The following is a 10,941-nucleotide window of genomic DNA, read 5'->3' as shown; positions in this document are numbered from 1 at the left end:
CTCGGCCTGCGGCTTGGCTCGGGCTCGGCGGCCGCGGGCCGAGGAGGAGAAGACACTGTAGAAGGTGAGGCGCCGGCGCCGGCCGCCGCTGCGGCACTTGGGGTCGGGCGCGGCCGCGTGTAGAGATGTAGAGCGCGGCGACTCGGAGTCCTTCTCTGAGCCCATGACCCCCAGAGGCCGAGGAGCGAGGGGCGCCCAGCGCCACCACAGCTCCCGCCTCAGCGTCCCCCCAACCGGCGCGGCGACCGCCGCCACCCCAGCCGCCGTCCCCGAGCCAGAAGCCGAGTGGCCGCGTCGAAGTGGTTATAAAGCCTCCGCCCCGCGCGCCGCTGCCCACTGCGCAGGCGCCTCACTGAGACCTCACAACGCGCACCGCCCCCCGACAGGGGGGCGCTGGGCGGGGCCGAGGTGGGTGGGGCCGGGCGTGCTGCGGCGGAGCTCCGCCTCCTCCCGGTCATGGGGTTCGGAGCAGCCATCTTGAGGAGGCACTAACCCAACTGCTTTTCTTGGCCGACGTCCCCAGTTCCATTCCCCCTACTGCCTTCATCCTCGAGGTGGAGTTTTCGGTTTGCTTTTCCTCGCGGATAGGCCGACTGCCACTTCCTGCAAATGATACTTAGGTTACTTCATCTGTAAAAAGATCAGGTGGTGATTCCCAACTGGTCCACCTTGTAACAATTCTTTAGTTAAGTTAACAGCATTAATTAATAAAGAATATAGTCATTCATTAAGCATCTACAAAGTGGAGGCATTACTAGATAAGACAGACAGGGTCTCATATCCACAAGGGATTTGCGGAATAGAGCCCAAATTTCTTAAACCAGCATTCAGTGCTCTCTGTGAACTAATAAACTGTATTCCTAGGCCCACCTCCCATCCTATTCCCCCTTGGTTACTTACAGTTTGTAGAACAGCATTCCTTTCCCCCTGTTAGTATCTTTCTTCTGCTGTAAGCAGGCTTCCTGGTGGGACGGGAGCATTTAACTACAACATTGACAGGAAGGACCAGTTAGGGTTAGATTCAGTTGCAAATAATAAAAGAAAAAAAATAACTCACAATAGAAATTGGTTTCTCTCCACAAAAAAGTTCAAAGGTAGGCAGTTCAGAGCTGCTCTGCTACATTCAGCACTTGGTTTCCAATCTTAAGTTTACTTCATTGTGTTACACCTTTGGAAATATGTAGGAGAAAGCGGGGAAGAGTGCACCTTTTTCTTTTTAAGGGGGGAAGAGTACACCCTTTTCTTTTTAAGAGACTGCGCTGGAAGTCCCATACATTTTTGCTGACGTCTCATTGGCCAAAACATAAGCCCATGGCTGCACTGAGAAATGTGGTCTTTTAACTAGGTACAATGTGCCTAGCTAAAAACAGGGGCTCTGTGATTAATAGAGAATGGTAGAGTGAATACTGGAAGGGATCAGCTGTCTTTCTCATGGGTGGCATTTAAAACCATGAGAAAGGTCCCCAAGAATATGCCCTGAGAAACTTCAAAGTTTTGAGATTAAAACAGTAAAAGAGGAGCCAGAAAAGGAAAGTGAGAAGCAGGGGCTGTGAGAGGAGGAAAACCAGGCAGGTGTGATGTCACAGACACCAAGATAAAATGTTTCGGGGTGTGAGTGGGGGGAGTAGTCAATTGTGATAAATGCTGCTGAGAAGTCAGGAAAGAAGACATAGTGACCAATATTGCAAGGAGGGGGAATGTTTCTCAAGTAAGGAGATTTGCTACTGGATGGCTAAAACAACAGTTAATTTCTATATATTGCTCAGAATGGGCTAGGCTCTGCTATGGTGACAAACAACCCAAAGAGCTTAATGGCTTAACCCAAAAAAGGTCTATTTTTCTCACTCATGCAAAGCTTGATGTGGGTCAAGGCACTCTCCAAGATACAGATCTTCCACTCCACTGGGTAACTCAGAGATCCAGGCCACTTCCATCCTGGGCTCTATCACCTCAACACAAGGCTTTCGGGATTGCCTCAATAAGGGAAAGACTGCTAGAAGATTATGTACTGGCAAAGAAATACTTCAGCCTGGAAGTATTTCACTCATTACTTCCATTCAGACTATTAAGCAGAACTTGTCCCGGAAGCCTAATCTAACTGCAAGGGAGGCTGGGAATTGTAGGGGGAAGCCATGGACTATTTAGTAAGCAATATTATCAAAACCACAGCTCCCTATAGTTGTTTTTTACTCTGTCTTCAGTGCTAAATGTCCTGATGAGTTGCAGGGTCCCCTTCAAGGAGGTGTGTGTCTGTGGTGGGGATGAAGGGTCGGAAGAGGTCTGCCTTGCTCCTTGGGTCAGACTGTGTCAAAGGAGATGGGGGTCCCTGATTCCAGGCAGACCCAGATGGCTTTTAGGTGTTTCTCCCCTCACAGCTGTCAGCATCCAAGCCTGCTGAAAAGCTCAACACACTGAAAGCTTGCTTGTCCTGGCACTGGCGTCCAAACAAACTGTGCCTCAGCTCCAAGCTGCCACCATCAGTGCTTTGGCAGAAAGCTGACCTCTCATAAATGCCATTGAACTTTGCAATGGCCCCATTTCTTTCCTAATGGGTTTTCTTCCCTCCTGGATCCATCACCCTTAAATCGAGGACTAAAGCAATTCCTCCCACTTCTTTTTTTTCCTCTGTCTCCACTTTGTAGAGACTGAGTAGTGACTCAGGGGGATGGCATGAGAGAAAGAAGAAGTCTTACTTATTTTTCACTCATTCAGTAAACATTTATGATTCTTTGCGCTAGGCTGTTTGTAGGGCACTCGGGTCACAGAGATGAAAAACAGAGCCTAATGAGAGTTGCAGACAAGAAGGCAGGTCATTGGGATCCTAGGTGACAAGGACATGGACAGGCCAGAGGAAGGCATTGACAAGCCTTGCTCAGGGTGGTCAGGAATGGCTTTCTGAGGAACAGCCCTTTGAGCCGGGTCTCAAAGGATGAGTAAGAGTTGACACTTGTCAGTAGGGGGAAGGGCAGAGGGAGTCTGGAGGAAAGGCATAGAGGTACGGACACAGAGTCAGTCGGAGGAAGTGTGGACAGCAGGGTGTGACAGGAGTGGAGAAAGTCTGAAAAGATGCAAGAGAGAAGAGAGAATGGAAAGGCTCTGTGTTATGACTCCATTGGATGCAAGGAAGAGAAACCCAACACGAACTAGCCGATACTAAAAGAGGAAGTTGACTCAGGCAATCCTTTGAGACAAGCACTACAGCAACGCAGCCCAAGGACGACTACATCCAGGGAGCCATGTTCACTCTGCCATTGTTCATCTTTGCATCTCTGCCTGGCAACTCCTCCTCCTTTTCTTCCTCTTAATTGTGGTAAAGTATACATTACATAAAATCTACCATTTTTACCAATTTTTAAATGTTTTTTTTTTGAGAGAGAGAGAGCACAGGGGAGGGGAAGAGAGAGAGGGAAACAGAGGATCCAAAGGGGGCTCCAAGATGACAGCAGAGAGCCCAATGTGGGGCTTGAACTCTTAAACCGTGAGATCATGACCTGAGCCAAAGCCGAACACTTAATGGACTAAGCCACCCATTTTTACCAATTTCAAATGTGCGATTTAGTGACATTAAGTATATTCACATTGTTTGTGCAACTTTCGTTACCATGCATCTCCAGCACTTTTTTTCTCTCTCACACTGAAACCCTGTACCTACTAAACAATAACCCTCTCATCTCCCTATTGTGGTTTTTCAGACCACTTTCCTCTCCAGGCTGGAACTGCGCCCATCCCTAGCACATGCCTTCTAGTTTCCTCACCAGAGAGATGAGAAAATCTCTTCCCTTTGTTCCAAATCCCCCAAAATCCCACAGGAGGACTCTGATTGACCAGGCTTGGTCACATGCTCACTTACACGCTTGATCACAGGGGATGGGATGTCATAGTTGGTAGTCCCCACCTGGACCATATGTTGGGCCAGGGGAGGAGCAATTCTTATTTTCAGAAGAAGGGAGTGGGCAAAATGACCAGGTGAAATATGAAACATTCACCAGAGATAGGTTGGGGTCAGGTCACCAGAAGCCTTGAACACCAGGCTGAGGACCTCAGCTTTTATTCTGTTAGGCGGTGGGGCACTGTGGGAATATTTTGATCAGGGGGAGCGATATGTACAATGAAGTTGGTCTACAAAATTGGCTCCTTCTTTACTTGAGGCTCTATTTTTGAGCGTTCTCTTGCCTTTCAAGGTTGCTCTGAAAGGTAATTTTAATCAGATGTCACCTGAGTACACCCAGCTCCTTCCTCTGGCCTCAGAACTGACCTCTACCTCTTATGACCCCTACTTTTGGCAGTCTGATCTGGGTCGCCTCCTGTCTCCTGGGTTTCCTGGCCCTTCTTCCCCACCTGCTTCAGTGAATGGCCTCTCCATTCCCACAGAAGTTCTCCTGCCCCTGACCTGTCCACCAGCCCCCACGTCCAAGTCTGTTTTATCTCTAAGGTGTTGATAGAACCTCACTTTTCTTATTATTTCTCTTGCCTGGACTTTGGCTCCAGCTCCTCAATTGGATTGTTTTGTGAAGCCACCAACTCATGTCAGTCCCTTCTACAGTTCCCACCGCCAGCTTCATCTCCTTCCATGCCTCTTAGAATTGAGCTATTGGGCCTCTCCCAGCCCCCCGCCCCCCGCCCCAAGTAATCTCTACACCCAACTCGGGGCTGGAACTCACAACCCGGAGATCAAGAGTCACATGCTCTACTGATTGAGCTAGCCAGGCACCCCTTAAAAATATGGGAGACTTCATGAATTTGTATGTCATCCTTGTGCAAAGGGCCATGCTAATCTTCTCTGTGCCATCTCAATTTTAGTGTATGTGCTGCCAAAGTGAGCACCATTCAGCCTTCTTGATGTTATTTGAACATGTCCAGAATTACCAAGTTTTGTTTCCTTCGCAGATGCTGGTCCCTCTGCCTCTTATGCTCTTCCTGTCTCTCTTTACTTGGTATAATAGCATGCATACTGCAAGGCTCATTTCCACGGTCATAGCCCCCCTTTCTGCAGTCAGCACACCACCCTCCCACCTTTGTGTCCCCAGCACAATGTAGATAACTCAAGTATCATACTTGTTACTAGGATGATCACATAATTTACTGTCTTAACCCAGGACTTTTGAGAATGAATGGGGACACTATTATTTTTTTAAATTTAATGTTTATTCATTTTTGAGAAAGAGAGAGTGCATGCAAGCAGGGGCAGGGACAGAGAGAAAGGGGAAAAGAGGATCCAAATCTGGCTCTGTGCTGACAGCAGAGAGGCTGATGCGGGGCTTGAACTCACAAACCACGAAAACGTGACCTGAGCTGAAGTCAGATGCTTAACCGACTGAGGCACCCAGGGGCCCGAGGAATGGTAGGTATTATTATTTTAAGGTTTATTTATTTTTGAGAGAGAAAGAGATAGAGATAGAGAGAGCATGAGTAGGGGAGGGGCAGAGAGGGAGACACAGAATCTGAAGCAGGCTCCAGGCTCTGAACTGTCAGCACAGAGCCTGATGTGGGGCTTGAACTCACGAACCATGAGATCATGACCTGAGCCAAAGTGAGAAGCTCAACCAACTGAACCACCCACGTGCCCCCAGAAGTGCTATTATTAATTAATTGCCATGGTTCAACAGGTGTCAACTGGTCTCTTTTAGGCAAAGTAGGAGGTATAGTCACCCACCTATACCCAATATTGTTGTAAAACCTGGCACTTAGTGCTTTCATTTGTCTGTTAATGTCTTTTAGATAGTATTTTTATCCCCCATTTTTAAGATGAAAGGACGGAGCTTTGGAAAGAGAGGAGACTTGTGGTCACATAGCCAGAAGGAGACAAAGCTGGGCTGGGAAGCCAGATCATTAGTGTCCAAACCCTGGACTCTTTTGACTCTAGAGGTCATTATATTACCACCACACCTGACCCCTCCAGTACCAGTCTTATTGTTGTTTAGGTTGGTGATGTGTGGTCCCCTTAGATGGAGGAGAAAGGTAGAAACGGTGTCTTACTACATCTTGTGTCCTGGCCTAGCACAGAAAAGGCTTCAGGGCACGTGTGTTATATAGATGACTTCTTGAGGATAGAACCGTGTGTCTGACCTTAAATTCTGCTGTCCTTTCCACAGCTAGTACCTAGCACAGGACTTGCCATACATCTATTCATTTAATAAAAAGTTATTAAGCACCTACTATGTGTCGGTATCGTGTTGGTGATACAGTGATGAGCAAAAGGACAAGGTTCTTGTTCTCATGGTGCTTACTGTTCAAAAACAATCCCACAAATAAACATACAGTGTAAATTGGGATAAATCCTAAGGGAAAGTGCTGGGTACTGAGGTTTATGAAATATTTTGGAGGTAAAGTGAATAGATTCTGGTCATAGATTGGATTGAGGGTAGCAAGATGGACATGGCTATCGGGTTTTTGCTTAAAACGGAGAAACAAAGAAGGAGCAGTTCGTCAGTTTGGAGGATGTGCGGGGGCTTGAGATGTCTGTGGGATTTCTATTTGACTCTTCCCCACCTCCAGCCAGGTTAACTGATTAGCCCAAAAAGCTGTAACATTGTGGCAAGTAACACAAACCCGCTTCAGCCAGTCCTTGCGAAGCTGGCCTCCAGGTTAGCACGGCAGGCAAAGAGGCAGATGGGGGAAAGCAGGAGAGAAGCAGAGACGGGATGTGTTCACTGAGACAATCAACAGACCTCCCAAGCTGCAGTGAGGATCTCGGCGAGAAGCCAGCGACCGGGCAGCGGTTAACAGGACAGAGAGAGCTCGGCCCCCGCCCTACCCTGCTCTGCGCTGGGCCAGAACATCCCCTGCGCGCCCGTACTCGCGGGAGGGGCTGCTCCGTGCCTGGAAATCCGAGCGGCTGGGCAGGCTAGGCTGCGGGACAGCCAATCCGGCTGTGCCTGGTGGCGGCGCCACGTGACCGGTGTCCTTCCCCACCCCCTTCTCGGGCCTCCCAGGGAAGACCGGCAACCCCGCCGCCCCGCCGCCCCCGCCCCTCGCGTGCCGCAGCGGCGCGGGAGGGCGCTGAGGCTGGGGGCCGGGATTCCGCCGCAGTCCGCTGCGGCTCAGGGGAGGGGAGGGCGCATAGACGTGCGCGTTGCCGGCGCAGCGCCTGCAGTGTTTTCCGTCAAGGTCAAGGGTACCGATTCCCGCGCAAGGCTCTCTCCGGAGTCCCTCCCTTGCCATCCTCCCAGCCATTACCGCCTGGCCGCAGTGTCCCGAACCCTCCTGGACCAAGGCCTCAGCCTCTCGCTGGGCTTTCTGGGGGAACGTTCAGGGGGATGGGAGGGTTTCAGTCCATCCCGCCTGCGAGATTCCCAGCCCCTTTTCTCATATGCACACCCGATGCTGTGTCCCTGTTCTCAACCCCACACTGGCTCTCAGTGCCCTGTAAGAGAGCATTAAGGCCCTCAGAACCAGGCCTCAGTTTGACCCTTTACAGCCCCGCCCCCCCCTCACACCAGAGACCCAGTCCCTCCGGACCCCAGGACCCCTTGCCCTTCCAAGAACAGTCACCGATTGGCTTACTTAAGTGACTACTGTTGCTGTATCTTCTGCCTAGGGTGCCCTTTGTGAACCTACCAAATTCATAGACCCAACTTGATTGTAAGTAATAACGCTGTGAAGGGTGGAAACTGGTGCTGAAATGCCCTTTAGCAAAGGTCACAAAGTTGAAAGCCTGCAGGGATCAAGCAGGAGAAATAAACCAGTGGGCAACCGCACAAGAAAAACTTGTCTAAAGGGCAGAGACTCTGCTTTCCATTCAGGCCAACAGGCTCCTTGGGAAGAATGTGGGCCCTAGGATGCCAGACGTTATGCATTTACAAGAAAAGCCACAAATCCAGATTTTCATGCGTAATCTCTGAAATTTTAAATGTTGATTTGAATTTTTTTTAATGTTTACTTATTTTTGAGAGACACAGAGAGAGAGAGAGAGCTTGAGCAGGGGATGAGAAGGGAGAGATGCGGACACAGAATCCAAAGCAGGCTCCAGGCTCTGAGCTGTCAGCACAGAGCCAGATGACCAGCTAGAACTCACAGACGGTGAGATCATGACCTGAGCCGAAGTCGGACGCCCAACTGACTGAGCCACCCAGGCGCCCCATGTTGATTTGATTTCTTAAGAACACCCCTGCTAACCAGTTGCAGCTCATAGCTCCTCAGCGTGTGACCTCCTGTCCTAGAGAAGACGATAGCTTTGGTTGGGAAAATACTTTGAAAAACTGTTGAAAGTGAAGGTTTGCTCTTGAAGCGCTGAGACGCAGCTGCTGTGAAGGCAACAAGAAAATGGACTAGCATTTGAATTTTTTCCTAGAACTATACTGGATGTTTGAAGCTATGGAGCACTCAAGAGAATCTACCAGAAACTGGAGGACTGGGTTTTGAAAACGGGGAAGGCAGGGTGGCAGCCAGCAGCTAGTCAGGGTCACCCACCCACCAGCATCAACTACCAGGAATGATGGCAACATTGTTTCCCATCCTGTGGGGGTGAAGAGAAGGTGTGTGGGGGTGGCTGGGTGAGGGGGAGGTAGGGGGAGAGCCAACCCTCCCAACCTCCAAGGCTTCAAACAATGGGGTAATGCCTGGAATGGAGATTGGAGAGCTTCTTAGGAAGAGGGATTGGACACAATAGCCAAACTATGGCAGCTGTCTCAAGGCTAAGGGCTGGGGACGAGACTGAGGCCATCTTGGGAACTAAGTTATTTTTAGTTCACCCTGAGGTTTTTTTGTATGACCCTCTTCTCTGTCTCCCATCCCAGGAAACCTTCACAAAAGCCTCCTATACTCATGGAGGCTGCCTAGACTGGGGTGTTGTGGAAATAGTGGAAGGGGCCAGGTTTTACATCTATTTTGGTATAGTGTTGACCAAAGACAGTACAGGCTGAAGCAGGATCTGAATCAGGAGAAATCAACTCTCCCAGGAATTTGCAGTCATCTTGGAGAGGGTTTTGCAGTGGGTGCTTGGGCTCCTCTAGTGAAGATCTCAAGGGGCCAGGCAGCCCCTCACTAGGTTGCAATAATGAAGACTCAGCTGCAACCCACTGAATTCTTGCTTGTACCAGATACTGTGCCTCACATACACATTATCTCTGTTATCCTTGCACTGACTGTGTGAGAAAGTCATACTTTCCTATATGAGACACTCATCACACTCCACGTTTTACAGATGAAGAAATTAAGGCCCAGAGAAGTGAAGAGACTTGCCCAAAGCCACAGAGATTAAAAAAAAAAAAAGTGGACTGGACTTGCTCTCCAACCGATTGCCCCCACCAAAAGAAATTATCATCTTTCTGGAGTTTTCATGGGCACACTTGCCATGCAGAGTTATAAGTATACTGTTTTTCCTGGCATGCCTATCCTCCCCACTCATCTGTGAGGGGGCAGGAGCCATGCTGCTGATTGAAGTAGCTGGCACACAGTGGGTGCTGAGTACCTATTAAATCAGTTCATTTAAGGAAGGTCAAAAGCAGTGCCCTCAAGTCTCAGATCTGTGTGTCCTTGAGCAAGTCATATACCCTCTTTAGGCCAGAGTTCCGTCTGTGGGATAGGAATTATATATGGACCTCACAGGATTATTGGTGGATTTACAGGAGACCAAGTCATAGAATTTCTGGAAATTGCCATACAACTGGCAGCAGCAGCTGCTGCTAATGATGATGATGACGGTGGTGACCGAGGAAGGAGTAGGGAAGGAAACCAAGATCCAGCACTGTATCAGCTGAGATGAGAAATTCTCAGGAGGGCCTGCGCCAGTGTGCAGTTTCCAAAACTACTGTGTTTTTGTAAGTTGAGACACCTACTGTGTGCCAATGCTTGATCTCATTTCAATAAAAACTCTGTTTTTCAGGGTGGTCTCAGCTGGGGCATCCACCCCAAGGAGAAGGCCATCCCACTTGTGGACACGGGACATGCGTGACTCCAGGGAGTTAATTCTGGTGTGGCTCCCAGTGCTGGCAGTGGGTGGCACTGTGAATGTCTACCGGCCTGGCTACAGGGTGTGTGCCATCAGGACTCCCAGGGGACCCGAGGTTTTTGTGTAGCAGATGTTCCTCACCACCGGTGACAGTACTGAACCTGCAGCTCTTACTGGACCATCTACAGGACTGCCTACTGCCACGGCCCTGGGCCAGCCTCCACCCATGCCTGCTGCCCTGGCTGGAAGAGGCCCAGCAGTCTCCCCAGGGCCTGTGGAGCAGCAATATGCCAGCCACCAAGGCAGAGCAGGGGGGTGGGAGGGGTGGGGGAGGGACTGTGTCCAGCCAGGCTGCTGTCAACACCCTGCAGGATGGCAGGGTGACACCTGCCAGACAGACATGGATGAATGCAGTGCTGGAGGGGGCACCTGTCCCCCGTGGTGTGTCAACACCGTGGGTAGTTAGTGGTGCCAGTGTTGGGAAGGGCACAGCCCATCAGCAGATGGTGTGCTCTGCCTACCCAAGAAAGGGACCCTGAGGGTAGCCCCAAACCCCACAACAGGAATGGACAGTGCAGTTAGAGGAGGAGGTACAGCGGCTTCAGTCAAGGGTGGATGTGCTGGAGCAGAAGCTGTTGCTGTTGCTGGCCCCACTGTATCGCCTGGCCTCAAGGGCCCTGGAGCACAGGCTGCCTGACTCCAGCAGCTTCTGGCTCGCTCCTTCCGGCAGCTGGACTGCCTGGACTCTCTTAGTTAGCAGATCTCTTTCCTAGAGGGGCAGCTGGGGTCCTCTTCCTGAAAGAAGGAGCTGTGACAGGCCTGGCCCAGGTCTCTGGTTCTGGCTACCGAGAGCCCATGCCACCTGTGCTGGCCAGCACCCTTGCACCCCGTCCAGTGGACCCATAGCTGAGGGACAAAGGCCCTGCTGGGGAGCAGCTCTGATCGGTGTCAGAATAAAATGACAGTTCAGTGGAAGGGGGGTGGGAAGCTCTGTTTTACTAAGAACAGATACTCAATTATTTTCTTTTTACAAGTGAGAAAATGAGGTTACA

At 50.2% G+C, this 10,941-nt stretch overlaps 1 protein-coding gene, 1 non-coding gene and 1 pseudogene across 2 annotated transcripts in view; 1 reads left to right on the top strand and 2 right to left on the bottom strand.

The window, feature by feature from the left end:
- RNF19B (ring finger protein 19B) overlaps positions 1–306 on the bottom strand; it is a 19,884-nt gene extending 19,578 nt beyond the window's left edge. The window contains exon 1 of the mRNA XM_029945855.1: positions 7–306. Coding sequence (XP_029801715.1) covers positions 7–165 — 159 coding nt within the window. The 5' untranslated portion in view covers positions 166–306. The remainder of the gene's footprint in view (positions 1–6) is intronic.
- Positions 307–2,602: 2,296 nt separating this feature from the next.
- LOC115297885 lies at positions 2,603–10,703 on the top strand (annotated as a pseudogene).
- LOC115300508 lies at positions 4,717–4,824 on the bottom strand. The gene has a single exon (XR_003912680.1). It is a non-coding gene; the product is annotated as a U6 spliceosomal RNA (small nuclear RNA).
- Positions 10,704–10,941: the final 238 nt, after the last annotated feature.

Source organism: Suricata suricatta, chromosome 8 (genome assembly GCF_006229205.1).
Source record: "Suricata suricatta isolate VVHF042 chromosome 8, meerkat_22Aug2017_6uvM2_HiC, whole genome shotgun sequence".
Classification (NCBI taxonomy): domain Eukaryota; kingdom Metazoa; phylum Chordata; class Mammalia; order Carnivora; family Herpestidae; genus Suricata; species Suricata suricatta.
This window is presented reverse-complemented; position numbering and strand designations above follow the sequence as displayed.